Raw genomic sequence first — 27374 nt, 5'->3', positions numbered from 1 at the left:
GAGACCAGAAGAAAGGCACTTGGAGGAGAGAGGACTGACTGATGGACAGCTGACTGGTGGACTAATTAATGGACTGAGGAAGTAAATGGACTGGCTGATGGACTACAGAACCTGCTGACTGATCAACAGACTGACTGGTGGACGTACGGACATGCAAATGGACTACTGAGGATTGCTGGAATGGGGACTGTTGGAAACTGCTGGAACAGAGACTGCTGGAGACACTGGAGACTGGTGTGTGGCTGCCACGCTCAAGACCTGCCGAGAACCAAGGTGTTGCTGCAGTGGCTGGAGAAGCTGCTAGCAAGAGGGGGAGGAAGGAGGACTTCTGCAGGTTGAACAGGCTAGCTGCCCTGGTGGTGGGGTCCAGCAGTGCCACAGCGCAGAACTGGTGTCATTGGGGAAAGAAGGGGGAACTAATTAGCTGAGAGTGGGCATAAGTTCTCTATACAAAGTTTGGAATGGGAATTTGGCAAAACAACTTGCAAAGCAGTACAAGGAAATGACATGAAGGATTTTGTTAAAAAGCATTGAGTGGCATGATCTGGACCTGCAACAGGTCTCCTAGTTTTATAACAGCCCAATCCTAAGCTCCACCGTGTTTTGAGCCACAGTGGCCCCAATGGATCACCTTGGAGCTGCACCAGCTCTTGAACTTGCACAGAACTAAGGAGGCCCTTACAGAGCTTCATGGCTCAGGAGGGGGCACAGGATTCGATTGTTGACTCTGACTCCCAGCAGGGAGGCTTTTTGGGAGGAGGGAGGGCAGTGGAAGGAAGGCAGGAAAGGGTGGAACTTGGGGGAGGGAGGGCAGACCAGAGGGAGGATCAGGAGGGGGACAGAGATGGCCCAGCAGGGATACTCACTGCCCAGCAGTTTTCCATGGCATCTTGCTGGTGCTAAGGCCCAGCACCATCTGGTGCTAGCCTCTCCACTGGCACTCTCTGTCCATTGCCAGTGAAAAAGTGCCTTACAGCATTTTATGGCACCCAGCACCAGCTGTGCAAGCACACTGCCAGCACTGAGGGGGATAGGATTGGGCCCTTAGACTATGGATAATGAAACCATACCTCCATCAGCATACATAATTATTTCTAACAGAATTATTTACCTTTTACAACAAAAAAAATTAATCTAAATACCTGGACTTACAGTGCAATTTTATGCATGTCTACTCAAAAGTAAGTCTCACTGGGTCTTACTCCCAGGCAATTATGTATAGTAGCTATATTAAACTAGTGTACTGCGGCACATTAGTGTGCCACAAATGATCTGCAGGTGTGCCACAGGAGTTTGGGGGGGTGTAATTTATTAGTAGTGTCTTTGATTGAAGTGGGGCCCCCACCAGCAGTGCACTGTGCCTTGTCAATTGTCAAAAACGGATGGTGTGTATTGACAATTTTAGCACCTTGTCAGTATGCTGTGAGATGAAAAAGGTTGAAAATTGCTAAGGTAGGCTTAGTTTTGTACAGTTATATAAGTGGTTCTTGGGTAGTATAATGCAGAAATTGTTTTAATACAAGTCAGAATAAACTTGTCAGTGAATTGTAAAACCAGGCATGGCAGTCACAATTGCTAAGGCCTGGGGGCCTTTTGAGTCTCATGCTGTGTGTGTCATTCAGTCTTCAGAATGGTGAAGAGGTCAATTCAGAAAGAAATGTGATTTCAAAGTGGCAAGTGGTTTCAGAATAAAAATGAATTGTAGAAAGAGTGACAGGAATGTGATTTTATAATTTTTGGCATTGCTTCAGTTGTTTGAAAGACACATTGTGTTCTGAAGGACTAACTGAGAGAGAACTCTTTGCTTCCAAACCTCCATCGTTGAAAGAGGAACCTGAAGAGTTTGCTGAAGAGGAAAAAAATCTTGAATCCACTATGCACTATATGCCACTAGAGGAATCCACATTCTCCTTTTACAATGAATGCTCTCTAAACCTGGAGGTCCTCTGGCAGATACCAACTGGAAATTTGTGTGGTTGTCTAATATAATATTCTGCTTCATACTAGTGATCTTTTTGAAGTATGTGACAGCAACATCTTTATGACTGAGGATGAGACCTTATCAAGGAAGTGTGGAATAGTCATGTGACTATTTGTGACATGTGAAAATGTGAAAACATTTGTGACAGCATGAAAAATCTCAAGAGATCAAATTAAGCAAACAAAAAACCTAGTTAAAAAAAGACTAACAAGTACAGTCAGTTCTCATTATCTGCTCGGGTTAGGTTCCTAGAAAACCTAGTGGATACTAAATTAGTAGCTACTGAATCCTTGTGCCAGTGGGAAAAGTCAAGTTCCAGGGGACCTTGTTCAACATGTGCTCTATGAACTTTATGAATTTGAATCTTAACTTGAAGTCTACGGGGCTGAGTGATAGTGAGGGCTCATCAACACCTCCAACATCTGATGCTTCCCCTCCTCCACTTGTCTCTTAGCTCCTTCCCTGGGCTCGCCCCAGCCACACAACCTCTTCCAGAGACCTCTCATCATCCCCAGGGTTTGTGAAGGTTCGGCTGGAGTCCCAGAGATGGTGCCTAAGAAGGTGGAGCAAGTATAGAAGCAGACACACATGTGTCAGATTCTCCACAGGCCAATACTAATGCTCATTGGATGCAGAAAATTGACCCAATCCAGACAACTTTATTTTAAAAAAAGTATAATTGACTGGGCATGATGCCTGCAACCCCCTCTCCCATTTGTCCTACACTATATAGGCATCTCTTCCTCTCCCCCCTTCACAGCGCTGTAGCTGCCTTCTGCTCATGAGGAGGCCACTGTCTCTCCTCCTCCTCCCGTAACCTCTCTCACTCCCACCTGCCTGTAGCTGCACTGAGCCTCCCCCCGCCGTGAGTGCACTGGCACAGTATTCTTAGATAACAAGAACAGAGTAGCAGATAATGAGAGTCAGGTGGCAGTTCTGCCCCTCACAGATAAGCAAATTTGCAGATAGCCAATTCATATGTGAAGAGAACTGACTGTATATCAACACCACCAGAATTTTCAAAGTGCTCAGGAGTTATCTGCTGAAACCTGAAAACCACTTCTGAAAGTGTAATCAGTGCTACGGTTTTAGAAGTGTGCCTGGTTTTGCATGACTGCCAAAGGTTATAGTCCTATTGTGAATAGTGCCAACAATATCAACAAATGTGACATAGTGGTTAGAGTGCTGGACTTAGACAAAAGAAATCCAGTTCAAATTTCCACACCAGTGGCATCGCTAGGGTTGGTGTCACCTGGGGCAGTAACTCATGGTGTCATCCCCATGGACCTCTGCATAAATGTAATAATACATAATGTAGTAATAAATAATAATAATAAATAATTTTTATTATTTACCCAACACTCAACAAATCTGTAGCCAAGAAATAACCAGTGACCAACTTGATGGCACTCACACAACTGAATAGGAGTTCTAGTATTAGCTATGATGCATGGAAATGAGAACTGACTCATACGAACACCTTATTGGTTCCATGCTGTGTCATTATGACATCTCATTTATAATCTCATTGGTTCTTGGAACAATCAGTCCCATTGGTCAGTTTTGAGTTAAGAAAATCTACTTTTTGTTACATAAGGCAGTTGTGTTTCCTTTTTCTGGTTTTTTGGCTATAATTTTTGGTAGAACACAGATAATTCAACTGTTTGTTCCATTACATTCTGCATTAAACTACCTTTCTAATGATGTATAATTTTGTGGTATTATTCATATATAGAAATTTTCCAAAAGATTTCCACAGTTTGGGCCACATAGCAAAATAAACCAGTAAATGGTTCCCTGTCCATGAAGGCTCACAGTCTAAAAAGAGGTGTAAAAGAGGTAGCAGCAGCAGCAGCCACTGGAAAATACGCCATGCTATGGTGAAGAGAGACAGTTGCTCTCCCCCTGCTAAATATAAGAGGACGCCATTTTAAAAGGTGCCTCTTTGCCCACTTAACAAGAGTTCATCTTCAAAAGGTAGCAGATGAGTTTCAGTGTCCAGCAGGGATGTGCTCGTGGGTGAGGAGACAAGTGAGGCAGAGCCTCCCCACTGGAGTCCTTTGAAAAGTGACATCGCTGTGTGAGGTGCCCAAGCACCCACAGCCCGTGTGCTCTGCATGTGGGTTGTGAGTGCTTGAGCACCTCACATTTTTGAAGGACTTGGGTAGGCAGGCTCTGGCTCACCTGTCTCTCCATCCACCGCATGTACCTGGTGTCCAGCATTTATTAGGTGTTCTGATTAGAACTGTATAATACATTTTGTCCTTTGCCAGAGGTACAGGTAATAGGGAAATGCTTCTTTATGGCACTTTGTAAGGAGTCAATTGTAGCAAAAGGAATGCTACATAAGCAAAAGAAATGCTTAATAAGTTTTGTACTAAAATGCCATCATCGATCAAGCAGGTGTCTAATCTGGTTAACTTGTTTTTCAAGATTATCCTGATTATCCTCTGCTAATTACATCAACAGCAAATGCAAGATAATTGATATTAAACTGGAGGAAGTTTTGCATGTTATAAATACCATAGACTAATGTTAACATATGGCAAACAATCAGGCTTGATATTTTATATTTTGTCACATTGATATTCTACTATATGATGTATTATGGTTGAGAACTTAGAGATCAAACCTCAGTTCCGTTTGCCCAGATTTCTCTTTTCAACAACAGACCTCATGTTCTTCAACATCTGCAAATCAGAGGTCTATCACCTTCATAAATGGTTCCATTTAGCTATCATAACTAATTACTACTCTTATCCATGGTTTTATTGAATCTTTAAAAAATGCTTATGCGTGTGCTTCTTTTAAGTAAAAATTTTCATTTTTGTTTCAAAATCATAGGAAGTTGTAAGGCACAATTAGTTAGCTGGCAATAAAGGTCATGGGTTAATTATACAAAAGTAGACAGATTAAATATCTGTGCAATTTTGAACTGTGTTACATTAATTTCTTTGGCACCCCTTTATGGAAACAGAATGTGACAAACTTACTTCATCTGGGCTATTTGTTGCTTGTGTGTGTACAGTGTGTGCCTGTGACACAGCAGCTAGCATTCAAGTCTTTGAGTTCACTTATTAATGCTTAGTCTACCCATCCTTTGTGCATCCAGATATATTATTTTCTCTGAGCACAGTTGCTCACTGATCTGGTTTTAATTAAGCCTTTTGCTTACATTCTGTGTGTGCACACTTAATTAAGAACACAATATTGTTTGTGACTGCCTTTGCTATTATATGTTTGTCAGAAATTAATCCTATCAGCGCTGCGCTGCCTGTTCACTGAGCTGTGTAACATGTCTGGTATTCCTCAATATTGTTGTAGGCAGCCGTAATTTAAATAGTGCTGAGTTCTGCAGACTTCAGCCAACTGCAGATTTTCTCTGTATAAATCAAATTATACAGTAGAAAATTATTTAAAATTTGCCTGCCCTGACCATTGTTTGTTATTTAATACCTCCCATAAAGCCGCTTCCTTTAGCACTGTTTTGCTACAGAACTCCATTCTGACTGTGATTGACAGCTACTCTGGGTAGCACATGGCCAATCAGTACCACTTTCCTGCCTCATAGATTTGGCTTTACTCCACTGCTGATTTTTTTATATTTCTCCCCTGGGGGCTGGGGATAAGAATAGGCCCTCAGTTTGGCTGTACTTGTCGTAAGAGGCGACTAAACAGCCACCGGGTAGATGGGGCTCGTCAGCCTGGGAAGGCAGCTCATCTGAGAGAAGGAAAACTCTGATCCCAAACCTCCACTGCCTTGTGGCTACATCCAGTTAAGGAAAAGGCTTCAGGAGTCAACCTCGAGGCAAAATCCGGAGCCGGAGTCCCTGAGGCAGTTCATGGCTGAACACAGTCACGTTCTGGCAACTCCTGCGACGCTGCTGGAACCAACCGTATTGGCTTCTGCCTTTCCATTGGACCATTTCAGTGACGTGGAGAGGGGGATTTGCTGCATGGGTAACAGCCTATCCTCCATACCTACTTTACCCAGGCTTCGCATACTGGAGAGGACACTGTTCCAGAGCAACCATTCAGAGCGTGATACCATAGTCTTCCGAGACTAAAGGATGCCAACAGGTATATTATATTTCCCATGCTATTGGAGGTGTTCCTGTACCCTGCTTTTTATTCCAGACAGGTTTCCACAGGGGCTTACCATTTTAAATAATAAGAAAAATCAAGGCTAGCCTAATGATGAAACTGATTGAAGCATTCACTTTGAGCAGAAAGTTGGGGGGGAGGGGTAGGGAACTGATATGGGGTGCCCTGCACCCCATGTTTGCCCACTACCACCTCTGGTCCACTGCCCAATTGGTCTCTCCAATTGGCTGTCCAACCTTCTTCCTTCTCACTGAGAACAAGCAGGAAGAGGATTGGGACAACAGCAGCAACCCCTGCCTCCACTGGCCTTCTCACCCCTCCTCCACCCAGCCAACAGCTTAGGAAAGCAACCAGATGGATGTGGCAGAGCCGAATAATCTAGAGCAGGGGTGTCTAAACTTTTTGGCAGGAGGGCCACACCATCTCTCTGACACTGTGTCAGGGGCTGGGGAAAAAACAAAATAATTTACATTTCAAATTTGAATAAATTTACATAAATGAATATATTGGAGATGGAACTTATATGAATGAATGAAGGTCTTGCAATAGCTCAAGGCCTATAAAAGGCCTTGCAGAAAGCAAGTCCGGCCTTTCCTTCACTGCAGTTACTGCATCACAGACGTGAAACAGCAAGTAGTGGAGGGAGCCCTCATCCCACAGCTCACACAAGAAGTCAAACACTTGCCCTCATGCTGAGCCAGCATGGGCTGTAGCAATTCTCTGGAGGGCCGGAGGCTCATTGGAGACTGGGGGCTCCCCACGGGCTGGATTGGGAGTCCCCGAGGGCTGCAAATGGCCGCCGGGCCGGGGTTTGGGCACCCCTGATCTAGAGCATGCCCCTTTACCTGATCATCAGCTCCAGCTCTGGCTCTGTCCTCCTTGTGGTCAAGTTGAGCTAAACAGGAGGAGTTGAACATGCTGGGAGTCAGCATGTTCTGCTTATCCTGTTTATTTCAAACAGGACTGGATGGAGGCTGCACTGGATCCGAAGGTAAGAGGAGAAAGTTCTGGATCACCTCACCTTGCCTTACCTCTCCTTGCCTACTTGGCTGCCTTTCTAAGCAGGATGGGTGGAGAAGGAAATGGAAGGCAAGAAGAAAATGGCAGCAATAATGATGTTGGGGCTTGCACAAGGTTTTCTTCCATTGGGGGGGTGCATTCCACCAGGACCAACAGATCTGCCCCACTTTAATTTAAGCCACTACTGATAAAAATGTATACTACTACTAAGCAGAGTTATGTATGAGAGCTTCGTTTGGGGGCCCTAGCAGCTGCAGAAGGAACCTGACTGAATGAAGTTGCCATCCCACAGACATAGACAATGTCCATTGCTCTGCATAGTCTTCTGGTGTCTGGGTGTTGGTGATATCGCCAAGTGTTGGAGGTTCTTCCATCCAGTGGCAGAAGTAGCTGCCTTAGGGCTGCGGTTTTCAAACTCTCCGTGAATTTGAAACCCGCAGTAAGTCTTGGCGGGGGGAGGCGGCAGGGGGAAGGCAGCAACGTGATCACCAGGATCGCGTTGCTCGGGGGGCTGCAGGGACTGGGGTGCACCCTCCAGTCCCTGCAGCAGCCGTCCCCTGCGCTTGCAGGGCACCCCAGGTCAGGGAAAGGGAGAGTGGAGCAATCTGCTCTTCCTCCGCAAAAGTGGAAGCAGAGTGTGATCGCCCCACTCTCCCTTTCCATGACCTGGGGGGCCCTGCAGGCGCTCACGCAGGGCTCCCCACACACAGGGTCAGCTGCTGCAGGGACTGGAGGGTGCACTCCAGTCCCTGCAGCCCCATCAGAAGGGAAAGCGGAGCGATCGTGCTCCACTTCCGGTTTTGCGGAACGGGGTGCGATCGCTCTGCTTTCACTTTTCCTGACCTTGCCGAAGGTTGCGCAGGGCTCCCTGCACCCCCGGAAGGCTGCAGGAGGCTTGGGCAAGTGCACCCAAGCCCCTGCAGCCCCACCTGAGTGGCACGATCCTGCAGATCGCGCTGTTGCCTTCCCCCTGTCTCCTGGCTGCCCCCACCCCTTAGGGGGGCAGAGGCCAGGACCCACAGGCTGGGGCGTCGTGATGCCCCAGTTTGAATACCACTGACTTAGGGACTGGCAGGATGTCAGCCCACAGAAGCAGTCCCTCCTTTGCTCCATAACTTGGAGGCCATCTTACTGTGGATTTTTTTGCTATGTTGAAAGTAGTACCATGAATAACTGCTAGTTCTCTGTGACTAGCTAGCTTCTTCAGTTGTCTCTTATGAGACTTGGTGAGCGGTATGTGTAGTAGGTAGTGGTTTCCATGACAAAAATTAGATGATTAAAAGTGCTACCTCCCAGGTGACTTGATGCTCCCAATGTGTTAACTGGTTGCTGTCAGGTAGCTGTGTTGGAAGATATTGCCAATAGAAGCATTAATTAACTAAGCATTAAATAAGCCTTAAAATAGAAGCATGGGCACTTTTTTGAACTCTGTCCATTTGGTCCTCTGCTTTTTCATGTGCCGTTTGCTCTTTGGAGCAATTTAAGGGATGAACTACGGTAGATGCATTCCACTATGCTTATTTTGGTTTTTAAACCTCCTTATTCTGATTTTTAAACCTTCTCTCCCCATCACGCTCAGAGTGGGTAATCAAAATTTTAATTTTAAACAGTTTGCAATAAAACTTTAGAGCAGGCCTGCCTTATCTGTCAGAGCTTACCATTCAGCAAGGGAGCATTCCTTTCTCGCCACTGATCTCCCCCAAACTATGCTCCAGTCCTCTGCATCTGGGTTCTGTCATCCCAGCAGCCACAATACCCAGATTTCCAGGCAGACACAAACGTCTGGGGCACAGTTTGGAGGATATTGGCAGTGGGGATGGAAGGCTCTCCATAGAACGGTAAGCACCGATCATGCTGGGGACACCTTTCCCGCCACACAGCGGTCTCCAGTTTAGAGACCGCTGTTTTAGAGTATATAGTTATTTTATCATGGAAAGAGTCTTTGGGCGCAGTCCTAACCCCTAACCCCTAACCAAATGTCAGTACTTTTCAGCACTGGCATAGCGGTGCCAGTGGGGCATGTGCTGCATCCTGCAGTTGGGTGTCACTCACAGAGGCCTCCTCAAAGTAAGGGAATGTTTGTTCCCTTACCTCAGAGCTGCATTGCCCTTATGTCAGTGCTGGAAAGCCATAAGGGACTGGAAAGCACTGATGTAAGGGGTTAGGATTGCGCCCTTTGAATCATTTGCCAAATAAAAAAATCCTGAATATTAATAAATAGGATTGGCAGGTTTTCATTCAGAAAGCACTTGTTTCTTTAAAAGCGGAAAAATTGAACTACTGCATCACCTACCCCACCTACCTGCTATGCAGTAGTTCTCATGCATTTAGCACCGGGACCCACTTTTTAGAATGAGAATCTGTCAGGACCCACTGGAAATGATGTCATGACTGGAAGTGACATCATCGAGCAGGAAAATTCTTAACAATCCTAGGCTGCAATCCTACCCACACTTACCCAGGAGTAAGTCCCATTTACTATCTTTGTTAAAAGAATATATATAGTTGTTTGTTAAAAGTACAGGTCTGTAACATTTCCCCAAATGCAGTCACACACCATGGTAGCATCAAGTCTAATAAATTAAAAATGAAATATTGAAATGAACGGGTACCCACCTGAAATTGGTTTGCGACCCACCTAGTGGGTCCCGACCCACAGTTTGAGAAACACTGTGCTATAGCAAGTAGGACTGTAGTTTTGCTCTTGGCTAAAGGATTCAACAGGACAGGAAGTGGAGCGGCTGCATACTCAGTGTGGATGGAACTTTTAAAGAAAAAAGCAGCTAACTCCAAGTCAAGACTTGCAAGCCTTGTGGATGTGGGCTTTGTTGGATCTCTGAAGGCAGGGAGTTCATAGCTAGGGAGTAGACTTTACAAAATATCTGTGCATGCTCTCTGTTCAAGCTTGCTCTTCAAGGGACACCACCCAATGTCTGTTTTATCTGTAAAGTGTTGTGGTTAGAAATGTCCTCATCTTGAGTGTTTTAAATTGATGTTCTCCAAGGGAAGGTGTTAAATTTGATTCCATGAATGGACAGACATGAAGGCTTTTTGGAATGGTGAATCATCATCTCTTACTTGTGGCTTTGGTAATTCATCCTGCCTAGCATGTCTAATAGTGCAGATATTTTTGGACGATGTGTATTATTTTTGCAGAGCTAGGTTAAGTTCTTCCCCGTCTTCTCTCCGTAATATTTGGGAGGCGAAGTGTACCATTCATCTCTTGTAACATTGATAATAGGCCTCCTGTAGCGTACCTTCCACTTCAGGTTGCAGAGGGCCTGCACATCATCACCCCATTGCCATGCCTTTTCCAGATAGATTTTATATCTTAATAATTGCAAATCAGTGAATTGTTTCCCAAGAAAAATGGCTACTAGCATGACTTTACATTCATTCCCATTGGTCAATGGATAAGTCCAGTTGTAAATGTGACCTATGTTCAATTGTATTTTTTAACGTCCCTTTAATATCCAAGCTTCATTTTTCTGAGCTTGAGCACAAATGTTGTGTCATGGATAGGGGAACTTTGATCAGGAAAACCTGGGTTTCAGTTTCTGTTTGACCATGAAGCTTGCTGTGTGATCTTAAACCAGTCGCTTTCTGTCCGTTACATGGTATACTTCCCAGGGTTTTTGTGTTAATAAGTGAGGAAGGAGAGTGGCTATACTACCCTGAGATCTGTGGAGGAAGGGCGGAATAACAATATGATAATAAATAAATGTTTGTTTTATTATACATTTCTCTTATACATGGACAAAGTTATAGAAATATTATGTTCCTAACCACTCTTACAATATGAGATCTATGAACTAATTGATTAAAATGAAGTGTGATTGCTGTCCCAACTCAGTGTTGTAGGGGTATCCACAGCACATTTCTCGTGACCTCCAAATGGATGGAAAGTCATGTACTTGAAAAGACCACCATGACAAAATGTTCTTGCTGGTGAAAAATATTCATGATTCATGGCTCGTGATCTTAGAACTAGCTAGTAATATACTAGCTGAGGACCAGAAAACAGAGAGTAGATGTCAATGGATAATTTTCACAATGGAGAGAGGTGAAAAGTGATGTGCTGCCAGGATTTGTCCTGGGATCAATGCTTTTCAGCTTGTTCATAAATGACCTGCAGACAGGGATAAGCAGTGAGGCGGCCAAGTTTGCAAATGACACTAAATTTTTTCAGGTGGTAAAGACCAAAAGGGATTGTGAAGAGCTCTAGAAGGATTTCTCCAAATGGACAATGGGCAGCAAAATCACAGATACATTTCAATGTAATTAAGTAATGCATATTGGGACAAAAAGATCAAAACTTCACATATATGGTAATGGGTTCTGAGCTCTCTGTACCAGCTCACTAGAGAGATCTTGGGATGCTGATGAACTGCTCAATGAAAGTGTTGACCCATTGTGCGATGGCAGTGAAGAAGGCCAGTTCCACACTTTGGATGATCATAAAGGGGATTGAGAATAAAATGGCCAATATTGTAATGCCATGGTACAAATCGATGGTAAAGCCACACCTGTATTATGGTGTTCAGTTCTGGTCTTCGTATCTCAAAAAGGACATAGTGGAACTAGAACAGGTGCAGAAAAGAACAACCAAAATGATTACTGGGCTGCAGCAGTTTGCTTATGAGGAAAGGCTACAGTGTTTGGGACTCTTCAGCTTAGAAAAAAGGCACCTGAGGAGTGACATGTTTAACACTTACAAAATTATACAGGGGATGGATAGAGTGAATAGAGAGATGTTCTTTTCCCTCTCACACAACACCAGAATGAGGGGACATTCAAAAAAATTGACAGTTGGGAGAGTTAGAATGGACAAAAGAACATATTTCTTTACCTGGCATGTAATTAGTCTGTGGAACTCCTTGCCACAGAATGTGGTGGTGGTGTCTGGCCTAGATGCCTTTAAAAGGGTGACAGATTACTAGAAAAGAAGCCCATCACTGGTATCAAGCTGTGATGGGTATGTGCAACCTCCTAGTTTTAGAAACAGGCTATCTCGGAATGCCAGGTGCAATAGAGTGGCAACAAGATGCAGGTATCATATTGTCTTGTGTGCTCCCTGAGGTACCTGGTGGGGCACTGTGAGATATAGGAAGCTGGGTTAGATGGGCCTTTGGCCTGATCCAGCAGGGCTTATTTTCTTACGTAGTTTGTCATCTTAAAATTGAGGCCTCAGTCACAGGATGCGATGTTCAGAAAACACACTATGACAAAAAAAATGCAAGTTTACAAAGTATTTTTTCTGATATTATAATGGACTAAATAATCTAATTTTTCTTTGTCAATGAAGGACTGTTCCCCAAATGATTATACTTTTTAAAAATTCTACTTTCATTTTGAGTTATGTCTGCAGTTAGCTCACAGTGTGTGAGTGGTAATATAAGTACTGTATGTTCTTTTACTTTGATGCTATTTCTGTTAAGCTTCGCATGTGGGTGGATTGAAATACACTAACATGCCCACCTGCTGCGCCTAGATAAAATGTGTTGAACTGTGAACATAAAAATTCAGTTGTCTAGAAATGAGGAATACGTTCCTTTAGCATCTAAGAACCTCATGCTAATTTTCTCTTTAAAAAAAAATCTTTTCACACTACGTTTTCAGGAGAATCTCATTACTATCATTTCCTAATTTCTTTTAGGAAAAAAACTTTCCTAAAAGGCTGCTTTCAGTCCTTCCGTAACACCTATGTGCCAGATAAATATCTGCTGTAATCATCTGACAAGTGAACAAAAAATGAATGTTTTGAAGAGCTTATATTGAAGTATATCAACTCTCATTTTCTGTTAGCATATGTGAACATTTTCCAGGGAATTATAGCAAGTGATTGCTGTACAATCTGTGTTAGAAGGTTGCTCTCTTCTGGTAATTAAATTATTGCTCTTCTCTAAAGCCTACTGATGTTTAGCTTTCATTGTGGAACTGTCCTTAAAATATCTGTTATTCTAGTTATAGGTTTATTTGCATAAAAAACTTCTCTCAGACAGAGATTACTGTTGTTTCCATTTTCTATAAGGCAAACATAGCAAAGACTGAAGGAAGGCAGCTTTGGATTTTACAATCTACATTGCTAAACAAGCATATGGTTACTTCTGCATTGTGTTGCTGGCCTACAGTATGTAGGGTTACCACATTCCAGTTCCACATGCCTAGGCTGCCAAATTTATGAAAATTATTTGCTAATTACAAAATGTTTCCTCTTATTTTTGCGTTAAAATGTATTTTTATTTTGTTTTAAACATTTAAAAGTACAACTTCTTTTCTGTATGCAAATGGGACACAAGATTTTTATATGCAATTAAGTGCTGGATATGGGCTGGAAGGGAGCCTGGGCGAACCATTAAGCAAACTGACCTTGCTGTAATTTGAGCAGTGTTCTGGAGAGAAGGATTTTTGGCTAGAAATCCAAACCAGTCTCTGTTCCACCTCTAACCTTCAATATTGACTGTTGTTAGCCACAGCCCTGCAACCTGCAACATCAGGATAATGGACTGTTGCCATTGGGATTGACAACAATTTTTAAAAGCTAAACACTCAATTTTTTTTATATGGAATAAGTCCTAAGTGTGAAAGTAAATTAACTACTGCCTTTACTGTGACCTGGGTGTGGAACATCGCTGTCCAACCAAAGTTATGTAAAAGACTGAATTTTATCATTTTTTCATTCTTTCAATACTCATGCTGCAAAGACTCCCCCTCCCCGCAAAAGCTTCAAAGGAAATCCTATCTTCAAATAATAGAATTTTGATTGTCAACTTTAATGCTTCTTTGCATATTGATGCAGATGATTTCCTAAATGATTTCCCTCACTGGCTATAAGTATGGAAAGTGGTGGCATTTCTCACTAAAAAGCTGTGTAGAATACTGTATGCACTTTCCTCATATCTTTGGTTCTATAAGCGCTGGAGGCGTTTTTGTTTGTTTGTTTGTTTGTTTTTGAAAGCTGGGACAGTTAAAACCACAAATTGGCACTGAATGGCATGTCCCAAATCTGGGGAGAACCTGGAAGACCTAAGTCTATGTAACATCGTAACTGCAGCTTCTTCATTTTAATGCATGCTCTTGATGTTCCTTGTTGATTTATAAGAGAGCAGATAACTTTTTCCTTATCAAATCAACTATTTTATCTCTGTGACAGATTATGTTGATTTTTCATTTCCAAATTGTATTCCAGATCAAAGTGGCTGTTGGATGAAGACAGGATCTTGCTGCTATATGAAAGATTAATTTCATATTTTTAGAGAATAGTTAAGGAAGGAAGATAGGAATAGCTAAGGAACTAAAAGAGTGCAGATAGGTCCCTCACATTTTATTTACACCACATTCCACAGTTTAAACATGATCTCTGCTTGTCTGGAATAATTATGGATAAGAGCCATAAATATCACCATATCCAAATGCCTCAAAGAATATGAAGTAAACTTAGTGGCTTGCTTTCCCATCTTGGATACTATTCTATTGCTTTAGGGAAGTGAATTGGCTCCTTGGCTTCATGGTTTAGGAGCCCCTAAGAGTGTGAGAGAAGAGAAAGCTTTAGAACAAGTCTACATATTGTCACTTAGCAGTATGGGATGTACCTTAGAAGAAGGAGGTTCTTCCAGGATATGCTATTTTAAGCAGTGGTTTCTCTGCTATTTTCAACTGCATGTACAGCTTATGTTAATCATGCCAAATTTGTTTCTCATTTTTTCTACTACATTCTTCAGACTGTTTTTGCAGGGTCTATTTGAGAATTAAGTAAATAGCATTCCTTTTACAACAGCCGCACTGTTCAGCAGTGTAAGAATGGGAATTAATTCCACCCTTTGTTGAAGTCAGGAAAGCATTACACATTATGATTGCTGTGAGAAATGCTAGAGTTACTTCGGTGTTTGCCTTAGTATGAACATGTGGACATCACCTACATGTTTGCATGAATCTTTTAAAAAAAATCATTACAGGGTCTTCTTTATATGCAGGTTCGTTACCTGCGGATTTGATCCACTGCAGATTTCAAACCTGCTGCAGGAGGACCCATAGAGGACCTCCCAGACGTAACCAGAAGCTCATTCCAGTTGTGTCTGGGAAGCCTGCAGGAGAGAAAGGCCCCTGGAAGTGTTGGAAGGGTACTTCTGGTTTTCCTTTCTGTTGCTTCCAGGGGCCTCAGAAGGGCTCCAGACCTCAATCTCTGAATGAGATTCCAGCTGTGTCTGATGATCCTATTTGGACCACAATCCATGGATTTATTTGTGGGTTTTGTTATCTGCAGGGGGTCCAGGAACAGTGTACTGTAATACTTATAAATATATAAGTATACTTATACTGTATACTTATACTCCCCAGTGTACTGTATACTTATATTTTATTCCCAGTGTATGTGCATCTAGGAAACCTATCCTTATGTTTTTCAGCACATGAAAAACATGCACGTAAGTTTAAAAATATTTGCACACATTGTGTATTGCATCCATGTGTTTTTGTTTGCTGCGGGAAACACCAGTGTTTTCCTCAGCCAGCGATTCTAAGGTATGGAGCTGCCCTTGGTTTGTGCATTAGGAAAGCTATTTAGTTTGTGTGAGAAGTACAGTTCAATTATTTTTTTCCCCTTTGGCTGGTTCTAGCACTCTGTAGTTTCATAACTATGTGTGCAGTCATTTATTCTTGTTAATGCTTGAGTGACAGTGTTGCCAGCTGGATGTTATTACAGCTTTTTTTTTTTAAGCAGTTCTCTTGGTTTCAGGCATTCAGATTCCCCATAATCCAACATCTGCTTGGTTTGGGGAGTATTTGCCCCAAATGCTGCAGCTTGGATTTTTTTTAAAAAAAAATTGTTGTTGTTGTTCTGTTCAGGGGATTGTACCCAAGAAAATGAATCCTGACTAAGCATAACTGAAATCAGTAAGGATGAGCTAGTCCTAGTGAACTTGTCCCCTTAACTTGAATTGAGCTTTGTCAGGATTCACTTTGCTTGGATACAACTCAGAATGTTTTTTCACTCATTATTGAAGTGAATGTCTATGGTGGAGGAAAGAACTGCTTTTATCTGCCAAGCTTCAGCTTTTTATGAGTAAACTAGAGACTACATTTTTAGTGGATATATAGACCGTGATAATGGTATTCAGAAGAATGCCATATAATAAATTATTGATAGGTTGCCTTTATTATTTGGCACTTCCAAAAAAGAAAATTGAAGCTATATATTATGTTCAGGGATGAATCATGACTGAAATTGTTTTTCAGCGCTGAGATTTGTCTGGCACCTCCAGGAAAAGCTACCTAGTCTTCTTGTCTGCCCAGAATCATGAATTGCTAGAAAAATAAAATTTAATGAGCTTGCAAACAGTTACATTATGATCCTAAAAGTGACATTTTTAGAGACATTTCAGTTAAACAGCAGGACAGTGACTGCTCCAGAAGTCAATGCCACCAAGCCATTAGTTTCTTCTCCTTTTGTCTGGGGGATGAATTTTTTAAGTATCCATACAATACTATGGTTTCCATACAACACAAATATACTGTGTTTTAATTAGAAGACCTGACTTGATTAAGAAGGGAAATATGCCATTTTAACTAGAAAACCTTCATATGGCATTTAAATAGCACCAAGGCATCACTTTCATATACTAAACTTGCACTCTTGTAAAGTTCAGTATATGAAAGTGAAGCCTTGGTGCTATTTAAATGCCATATGAAGGCGTTCTGATTTCAAAAGAGATTATGGGCTTGAAAAATGGTAGAATATTGTCAGTGAAAGATGAATTTGAGGATACCCAAAATAACTAATATTTTGGAAAGGTAGGAATGTTTTGGAAGGAAGGAAGGAAGGAATTCCTTCTGGAGAATTTTGGCAGGAAGGAAATTCTCTTTCTGGACAATTTTTTACTCCAGGAGGTTCAGGAGAAAGAATCTTCTTATGGGGATCATAGAAGGAGTAACTGACCAATTAAAAAACTTAAGTTAAAATGTATAACATATTTAAAGTCTAGTCTTATTCAGGGCTGCTTTTAATTGCAGCTTGTGCTGCAAGTACAAAAGCAAGGAATGTAGGACAGAGAGATGTACATATACAAGCAGACACACATACTGTGGGTGGTCCCACCATGAAGGTGGAAACTCCCCTCCCCCTCCCCATGTAGTCTATTTATGTCTCTGTCAGAACATACTCCTACAAACTCCATTATATAGTTTCATCCCACAAACATCATAACATGTTGCTCGGTCTCTCATAGAACAAACTTAAACAGAAACTCAGCTGCTAATTTGACCCTTGCATCATTCTCAGTCCATAGAAAGAAACCTCCTGTTTGGAGGCTAGAAAACTTCAAAATGATCTGTGGGTTGTTTATTATATACTGGTGTCTTATAACAGATGTTCTGAAACTGTGAAGATTCCAGAACATCTATAATACTACTAACACATTTCTTCAAGTCTAATTACCATCCTAGAACCATACAGTTAAATTGATATTTAACTGTTTATTTGATATAAATTGACAAGCATTGAACTACAGTAGAAATGAAGAGAATGACCTTTGAAATGAAATGCCCCTGAACTGATTTCTATCTTGTCTCAGCCACTTTCTCCCCTGGTTGGCCTTAGGTAAGCTACTGTGTCTGTCTTAACTGCCATTGGTTATGGTTAACAACAGTGACCTATTAGTAATAGGCTATTACACAGGGTTGTTGTGTGGTTACTGAGATGTGTGTGTGTGTGTGTGTGTGGAAGCACCTTGAGAACTTGAGAATAATACTATTATAAGCACTGTGTTAAGTTCTTTTCACACTTTACTATTAATTCAGAATGCTCTATCTGTGCTCTCTGTTTTTATGTACTATGTAAAGTTTTTATGTATGTAAAGGGGAAACAGTTCTTTGGGGGGGACAGTTTTTTCAGTAGTTTCAGGACAACCTGACTGTCATAAATACTTTGTTCCCCCCCTCTTTTTGGACACTTCTAATCCCCCTCTGTGTTGCTTCAGCAGCCTGAAAGCTGCTGGGATATGTGCCTGCATTAGTCTTTGTCCTTTGTTTGAAAACACAGTTCCGAAACAGCAAGGTGCTTGGTTGTCTATTTGGTCCTTCGCTATATATGGGCAAGGCAAGCTTTCTAATGAGATTGGCACATATTCAGGGTCAGCCCAAGTTCTCCTGAAACTTGATGTGGATGGCATCAGTGGTGTCACTAGGAAAGTGCGGGGATGTGTGTGTGCAGACCACTCCAGGTGATGCACTTGGGGTGTGTGTGTGTGTGAGAGAGAGAGAGAGACCGACCAGCAGTGCCCAAATTGTGAAAATCTTGGTATTTTCAAGTAATACCATCATGTTATATATCATTCAGTTTATTGAATTGAATGATATATAATTTAATACAGAATGCAATTCTGCATTGAAAATCACATTGAAATATCTGTATGCTATCCAAAGTTATAGCCAAATAACCAGAAAAGAAAAACACCACTGTCTTGTGCGTATATGCATAACCACCTCATCAAGTTGGCCACTTGTTTTTTGTTGGTTACAGATTTGTTGGGTGACCTATAATGTTGTATATTAAAATAAAGTTAATGGGGATTACACCAATCCTAGTGATGCCACTTCATTTAGGTTGTGTGTATGATATTGTAATGTATTCTGTATGGTCTGTTATGGGAGGAGGTCCATCATAGGGGTAACGCAAGTGTACCAGGTAACACAGACCATTGTGTCACCTCTATATGACATGCCAAACACTGCCCCTGTTACTCAATGGTGTGACAGCCTCTGCTCCTCTTCCTCTCCTCCCCTCCACATTCTTTTTCCTCTTATTTCCCTCTTCCTTTTCCTGTCAAGGTAGTGGAAGAAGGAGGAAAAGTTAGAGGAGGAAAAGCAAGTAGGCAAACAGAGATGGTCCCACCCCCTCCAATCTGCTACCTAAGGCAACTATTTCAGTTGGCCTCATAGATGGCCTAGCCCTGCATATGCCCTCTAGTGGGCAGCCAAATTTCCCTTTCTAGGTAATTTTACAGTCGGGTAACTCTGATCATCAAACCTATGGTAGGTTTCTGAAATACAAGCACAGGAATGCTTGCATGTATTTTGCCAGATCTGCCACCAGAATCTACTGCTAGTTTGCAGAAGACTCACTTTCTGGTAACCTCAGGGACCAGGATTTCTGGGATAACAAGTAGCTAGCAACAAGGATTGTATTTCTAGTAGATATGTTTAGGGAATTAATTTTGTGCTTTACATGCCAAACCAGATTACAAATATCTGATTTGTAACCAGATTACAAATATTTAGCAACCCCTAGGGGGGTTTGTGTGCTTTCTGCAGAAAAATAAATTCCCTTAAAAAAGGGACCCACGCAGAATAACTGAAAAGCTCCATTCTCCTTTCAGAGATAAGCCAAGCAGGATGCTACTGAAATGGCAAAAAAAGAGTTCACAAAACTAAGGCCCCCAGAGAACACCTAATCTTTTAATCTTCTTCACGTGTGATTTCAAACTGAAGCAGCCAACTAAAGCTGCAGCACTGGCAAGGTTGGGCTTAAGTCTGCCATGGGTCTCCAAGGACTGGATCAAGGGTCTCCGGGGGCCAGGGTTTGGGCACCCCTGTTTTAGAGTGTATCTGTTTATGTGCTGTTTTTCTACAAATTACTGTGAACATGGATCCAAAAGAACAGAATAATTTTTTTTTTTAATGGGAAAAGTGGAAAAACAGGTGAAAAGACTGTTGCTCTTAGTTTGCAACTAGAGTTTGAGGTGCTAAACCTCGTTACATTACGGTAGTAGAACTTCTGAAACATTTTCATTGTCAGTTTAATACTATCCCCTTTGAGCTGAGCACATCGTAGGAGAGACTGAACATTTAGCTAATGATGCCAGTAGCTTAGATGGAGGGTCCAGGCTGAGGAGATTCTAGATGTTCCAAAGATGTTCTAGAGCAGTGGTTCTCACACATTTAGCACCAGGACCCACTTTTTAGAATGAGAATCTGTCAGGACCCACCAGAAGTGATGTCATGACCAGAAGTGATATCATCAGGCAGGAAAATTTTTAACAATCCTAGGCTGCAGTCCTACCCAGGATTAAGTCCCATTTACTATTATTGTTAAAAGAATATATATAGTAGCTTGTTAAAAGTACAGGTCTGTAACATTTTCCCAAATGCAGTCACATACCATGGTAGCATCATGTCTAATATATCACTGTTCTAGAGCAATGTTTCTCAAACTGTGGGTCAGGACCCACTCTGTGGGTCATGAGCCAATTTCAGGTGCATCACCAATCATTTCAATATTTTATTTTTAATATATTAGACTTGGTGTGATGTGATGGTATGTGAATGCCTTTGGGGAAACCACAGATTTGTACTTTTAACAGGCTACTATGAAGATGCTGTTCTGCAAAATTCCTGTTCTGAGCTTTTGCCTAAAGAACGTAAGCCCACTTTATACTAATTAGTTCCCCCAACTTAACCACAGCTAGGTCTAGCAGACTGCAAAAACTACCACTGTACCTCAGTACCACCAGGAAGGAGACTAGTAGGTGGCTGGCTTGCCTGTAAGTCTGCAGGGTCCCTCCTTCAAGTAGCAGTCCTTTCAGGCACAGCAGCTCCACCTCAGCTCTCCAACACTCGGCAGTCTCTGTTGGATTAGTCCATTAGTTAGTGCACCAGTTCATGGTGCATCCTCCAGTCAGGGTACCAGTTCATTGTTTGTTTGCCAGTCCATGAATTAGTGTACCAGAAAGTCAGTTAACCAGAGAATCAGTCCAATAAGTAGAGCCATGCGTCAACAAGCCAGTAACCAGAAAGTCAGTCCATTTAACCAGCAAGCCTCCTCTCCCTTCTCCACTCTCACTGCAACCCACAAACCCTCCCTGCATCAGGTGTTCCTTATATCCCTGAAGACCTCATTGCCTCTAGTGGCTGAGGCTGTGCAGCACACCCTCTGCTGAAAGCCGAGGCCTTAACCCTATGTTCCCCAGGTTCACCAGAGCAAAGGGCCACTGCAGGGACCACATCCTATCTCCTCGCCATATCTTCTACGATTCCAATACAGATGTTTTTAACAATGATAGTAAATGGAGCTTACTCCTGGGTAAGTGTGGGTAGGATTTCAGCCTAGGATTGTTAAAAACTTTCCTGCTTTATGATGTCACATCTGATCATGACATCACTTCTGATGGGTTGTGACAGATTCTCATTCTAAAAATTGGGTCCCAGTGCTAAAGGAGTAAGAACCACTGTTCTAGAGACAGCTAACGTATTTAAAGACTAAGGATAGATTAAAGTGTTCCACTTGGGGCAGGTAGATTTGCTACATAACCCACCACCACCACCTCTTCTATAATCCAATTTTGTTTATCCCAGTTGCCAATAGCATAAATTCAGTAGTATCCTCCATATCCAGAACCCTGCCACTTCTTAATCAAACTGAGCACAATTACTAAGATACAGTAGTCTCTAACTATTATGATGGTGCTTTCTTTTGCATTAGATATATCAAACCTTTTAATATACCTATATAGAACTATTGCTGGCGAACTGTAAATTTTGGTTTATACACAAGTTTTAATTGTATGGCTTCTATTTCCGTGTTATCTTGAACCTACATGAAATCATGCAGTTATTTCTACAACGATTGACTGTTAGACTCTTGCAATTATTCATTTTAAAATCTGTGAACATGATCCAGCCAGACATATGTACTTTAAAGTTACATTGCTTTCAAGAATGGAAAGTGAAGCATGAATAAATCAGGGAAGAAAAGGGGGGCACTGGTATCAGGGCTTCTCCTCCCCTGATCACCACAGTGGTGGAAGATATTTTAATGGATTCAAGGGTACTGAAATTAGAGTGACTGCCTGAGGAATAGTTTTCTGTTTAATGCGTTCTCTGTAAAGCTCAACAATTTAAAATGCTTGAAAAAGTGTAGTGCTGAATGAGTGAGACAGGACAGGGATTCTGTTTATTGTACTGACCACTTTGCTGCATGGCACACTCCCTATCTGAGCTAGCTGAGATGATCTTGGCAGTAGTGTTGGAATGCCCCCCCCCCATTAATTGTGTTGGGGAATTTCCTCCTTATCCATGCTGAGGCCTCCAAGGTAGAACTAGCTCAGGATTTCATGGCCACTGTGACAATCATGAACCGGTCTCAGCAAATTGCGGCCCCAACATATGTGGTTAGGCACATCTTGGACTTTATTTTCACTGCTGGGCTGAGGTAGGGTGATCTGGTGGTAGAAGAGATCAAGATTACTCCTTTGTAATGGACAGATCTGGTAGGATGTAGACTGATGGTGATGCCCTTTCTCTGCACAGGATGGTCTAATGCAGGGGTCTCCAAACTTTTTGGCCAGAGGGCTGCATCAAATATCTGGCATTGTGTGGAGGCCTGGAAAAACAATTTAAATAAATAAATTAGAGATGGAACTTAGATGAGTGAATAAATGAATGAATGGGCTCATTCATCCAACCTCTCTGGCCCTCAGAACATCCTCCAGACACAATCAGAGCACAGTGCTGGTCATGTTCAGTTGAGTGGGCTGGAGGCTTTCAGGGGACAAGAGGTTGGCTGTGGGCTGGAAAGAGGCTTGCTGTGGGCCGCATCTGGCCACTGGGCCCGGGTTTGGAGACCCCTGGTCTAATGGTATGGTCCGTCTCCTGAGGCTAATGGATCCAGATGGCTTCCTGAGGGCCTTATGGGATTTTCTGGTACTAGAGCTGGTGATTCAAGAGGGCAACTGAGATGGTCAGGAAATGGGGTTGTCTATCTCTGTTTGCTTTCTGAATTTGAAAAAGAAGAGGGAAATGAGAATAATAGCCCACTACTTTCCTCCACACTTCCTCTTCTGCTCTGTCACTCTCTTCCTTTTTTTAATATAGGGAGTGGGAGAGGAGCAGCAGAAGCACTGTTTGGCATGTTACTGGGTAAGGGGAGCTGGCATTTGACCCCCTCTCAGGGGTCAGGCAGTCATGGGCTCACCTGCCTTTTTAGCATGTCCATGAGTAGCTTTCCAAGTGTTGCAGTTTTTCAGTTTGGTAGACAGGGATGGGAACTCGAGACAGGTGACTCAAGTCTGAGTAGCAAAAAAATCTTTTTTTGCTAACTCATGTACACTCAAGTCACCTGCGTCAATGACTCCACACTGACTCAAGTCTGAGGCCAGTGACTCAGCACTCAGTCGCCACGCATACAGACTCAAGTCTGTCACGCGTACAGACTCAAGTGTGTGGGTGTGCTTGCTTACTTTTTTATGGTGTGAAAGACCTCCATCATTCAGACTGGGCTAGCAGCAGGGAAGTTCCAGTCAAGAGGCAGAGAAGGGTTAATGTTTTGCTTTTGCATCGAGCAGCAGGCTCTCTTGTCCATCTCTGAATGAACCAGTGATCATTGGACAATGGATGGGAGGTCTGATTTTTTGGGATGAAGTATGGCAGAAGGAGGAGACCAAGGGGGTTCTTGTGTCAGGATTGGCTAGAGGGGGAAAAGGAGGTGGAGAAGTGGAGGAAAGGCAGTTCATAGCAATCACACTTTCCAGCCTTGTGGCTCCTGTGGGCTCCATTTTATTTGGGAGTAGGAAGCCTCATTGAATGACAGTAGGACTACTTCAGAGTAGAGCTGCAAAGGATTGGGTCATACTGGTCAACCTCCCAGCTGTTGCATATGACCCTCCTCCCTCTTGTTGCTTCTGTCCCTGCTCTCACACAGTCCATTCCCCCCTCCCCCTTGATTACAGATGGGATGGGGACAGCAGGGGAGTGTTTAAAGAGAATTCACACACATGCACACACACCAGCAACCACCGCTCCATTAGTTTCCATGGAGCCATGGCTGGCTCTTTAAAGGGCAAGACTCATGACTTGAGTCTTTTCAATTTGCAAAAACATTGTGGGCGACTTGGAAAGTTCACCTGTTAGGACTCATTTTCTAATCGAGTTGTGGGGGGTGGAGACTGGTAACATGACTCAAGTCAAGCTGTGCTGGTCTTGCCCTTTCCTGCAGGTAGACAACCTGTATAAATTATTCCAGCAATGGCTTTCTGAATGTAATGTTTCTCGTATATAGAAAATAAGAGTAGTTCTTAGGAATTATTAAAAGTTAAGAAAAAGTGAGATGAGGAAACTGTAATGGTTAAAACACAAGGTGCCATTTTTCATAGGAGGAAAAAAATACAATTCCAGGATACCTTTGCTAGATATTAAAATTAAATGTAATGTAATGTAGTGTTACATTTCCTTTCAGACTCTTAAGAAGAAGAATTTTATATATTTGGATTAAATATACTTAAATATAAATAATTTGCATTACTGTTATCCATACTGTAGCTATCCACTCAAGGAGATGCCAGCCAGGTGATTGGACCCTTAACTGAAGGACAAAGGAGAAATGTAACTGTAGTGAATTCACTATACAGGCTACACCAGTCTGTACTCAAAGTAAGTGCCATAGAATCTGAAGTAGTTGTTGTGAAATCTGGGTTGAATGCTTATACAGAAATCCTGAATTAAACTGGAGAGGATATAGATTCTTCAATTCGCTTGCCTAAATTATAGACTGTTTTTGGTTACTGTAATAATTACAAAAAGCCACTTAGGTCTTCAATTGAATAGTCACATGAGCTAGAATCTAAAGAGCTACTTTAGGTGTTATCAAAGACTTCAATATGGTCCATCCAGTGTTTATTTCCATCAGCCCCTAAGCAGCAGACCCACATGCAATGCATTTGAAACACAAATTCATCACAAACTGCATTTGAAAACATGGGAAAACATCTCTCCATTTTTAACATGCTTTGCTCTGTAGCAGAGGGGCAGGTTTTTGAGAAGCACAAGCTCCAAATCTCCAGTGAGAGTCCAGAATGCATTGCTTTTCTCCTTCGATTCAATCTATGATATTGAGATTGGAAACAATATTGTAAAAGTGGAAGACATGCAGATATTTTAATCTCACAATTTTTGTGCCATTAGGGACTATAGATTAGATTGGCTGCTGATATACATTGCAGAATATAAGTTAGTTTATTGTTTGCTTCAGTTTGTAGGGGAAGATGAGTTGCAGTGAGGAGCCTGGCTGCTTGGTCATCCCCAGTAGAATGTTTTACTTCTTCCTTTTGCATGACAGATTTCTGTGTCAAATCACAAACTGCTTTTCAGACTATCCTCAAAGTGTGAAAAACAGTTTATGCTAAGACATGGGAATCTGTTGTTCAAAAAGAAGTCGTAGAATCTACTGGGCTTGGCCAGGCAACTATTACAATCCAAGCCAGGAGATGGATTTTCGGGTTCTGCATTTAAAAATGATAATGGTCTGTAGGGATTCAAGTTGTTAATTGGGGTTTGTGGTGTTTGGTACAAGCGTAGATGCAGTGTATGTTTTTTTTAAATCATGCACTTAGAATTACTCCTATGAAAGTACCTTTAGAAATGTTACAGGCAGAGAAAATAGGAATTCCAAGGTCCATTTTGAGGGAGGTTTCTGCCTCCTGGATTGTACTTTGAGGAGCTGTAGTCTTAACAGACAAAAAGCACTATTTCACCATCTCTCAAACTTGGTCCCCTGCAAAATCTGATCTAGAGTGAGATTAGGAAGGGGGCGATACAGAGGCAAACTTTTAAAAATATCTAGAGCAGGGGTGCCCAAACCCTGGCCTGGGGGCCACTTGCAGCCCTTGAGGACTCCCAATCCGGCCCTCAGGGAGCCCCCAGTTTCCAATGAGCCTCTGGCCCTCCAAAGACTTGCTGGAGCCCGTACTGGCCAGACGCAACTACTCTCAGCATGAGGGTGGCAGTTCAACCTCTCGCATGAGCTGTGGGACGAGGGCTCCCTCCACTGCTTGCTGTTTCACATGTGTGATGCAGCAGTGGCAGTGAAGGAAAGGCCGACCTTGCTTTGTGCAAGGCCTTTTATAGGCCTTTAGCTATTTCAAAACCTTCATTTATTCATATAAGTTCCATCTCTAATATATTCATTTATGCAAATTTATTCAAATTTTAAATGTAAATTAATTCCTTTTTCTCAGGCCCCTGCCACAGTGTCAGAGAGATGATGTGGCCCTCCTGCCAAAAAGTTTGGAACCCTGCTCTAGAGCAACCATTTTCAACCAGTGTACAGCACATTGGTGTGCTGCAAATGGTCCACAGGTGTGCCATAGGAAATTGGGAGAGGATCATTTATTAGTAGGGCCGTTGGGCAATGTAAGCCCCCCACTGGCAGCGCAGTGTGCCTTGTCAATTGTAAAAAAACTGATGGTGTGCCTTGAACATTTTTGAGCCTTGTCAATGCGCCATGAGATGAAAAAGATTGAAATTCACTGATCTATAACATGAACACGAAGGAGTCACTGTTGATACCTTGTAAAAGTTGTAGCAATAAATGAGCATTAGGTTCCCCAAGGCCTCCATATATGATAAAATGTTCTATATTTTTTTAGGTGGTCTCCAGTCAGAGTGCATTTCCAGAAGCTTCTGAGCAAACGATTAGCACAGCCTTGAAGGTAGGTGAACATTAGCTATTAGCAAGTCAAAGAGACAGAATCTGTTGTTTTTCCACACTTAAAACTAGCCCAAGCTCATAGCTTGTAATATGCGTTTGTTTAAAACTGTGTTGAAAAAGGTAAGGTCTTAACTTTCAGAAGTGGTTCTTGGGCCATTTCCTAAGGCCTTTCTATCCTCATCCCACCTCAGACTAAGAAACAGCAACTCTCCGATCCCTCTTTCCTGGTTTATCTAGTACTTTTGTTTGTTACTATTGTCTCTGGAGTTAATTCTTGATTCTCTATCTTCAGTGGTCTACCCATTCCTTTATCAGTGGAGGGGGGGGGGGTAGAAGGGGAAAAAAACACATGTATGACAGCCCAATCCTAACCTGTCCTGGAGCAGGCAGACCGGCTGGCCTAAGGGGAGCCACCTAAAGAGGTGGTGCAGACCTGAGCATAAGAACATAAGAACAGCCCCACTGGATCAGGCCATAGGCCCATCTAGTCCAGCTTCCTGTATCTCACAGCGGCCCACCAGATGCCCCAGGGAGTACACCAGATAACAAGAGACCTCATCCTGGTGCCCTCCCTTGCATCTGGCATTCTGACATAACCCATTTCTAAAATCAGGAGGTTGCGCATACACATCATGGCTTGTAACCCGTAATGGATTTTTCCTCCAGAAACTTGTCCAATCCCCTTTTAAAGGCGTCCAGGCTAGACGCCATCACCACATCCTGTGGCAAGCAGTTCCACAGGCCGACCACACGCTGAGTAAAGAAATATTTTCTTTTGTCTGTCCTAACCCGCCC

The 27374-nt window shown here is 42.4% G+C and overlaps 1 protein-coding gene across 1 annotated transcript in view; it reads left to right on the top strand.

Annotated features, from left to right (window-relative positions):
* COG5 (component of oligomeric golgi complex 5) overlaps window positions 1-27374 on the top strand; it is a 219712-nt gene that overhangs the window by 165032 nt on the left and 27306 nt on the right. The window contains exons 15-16 of the mRNA XM_066633437.1: window positions 24413-24523; window positions 26518-26580. Coding sequence (XP_066489534.1) covers window positions 24413-24523; window positions 26518-26580 — 174 coding nt within the window. The remainder of the gene's footprint in view (window positions 1-24412; window positions 24524-26517; window positions 26581-27374) is intronic.

This window comes from Tiliqua scincoides, chromosome 7 (genome assembly GCF_035046505.1).
Source record: "Tiliqua scincoides isolate rTilSci1 chromosome 7, rTilSci1.hap2, whole genome shotgun sequence".
Classification (NCBI taxonomy): Eukaryota; Metazoa; Chordata; class Lepidosauria; order Squamata; family Scincidae; genus Tiliqua; species Tiliqua scincoides.
The sequence above is the reverse complement of the archived record's forward strand: the minus strand, read 5'-3'. Positions and strand labels throughout refer to the sequence as shown.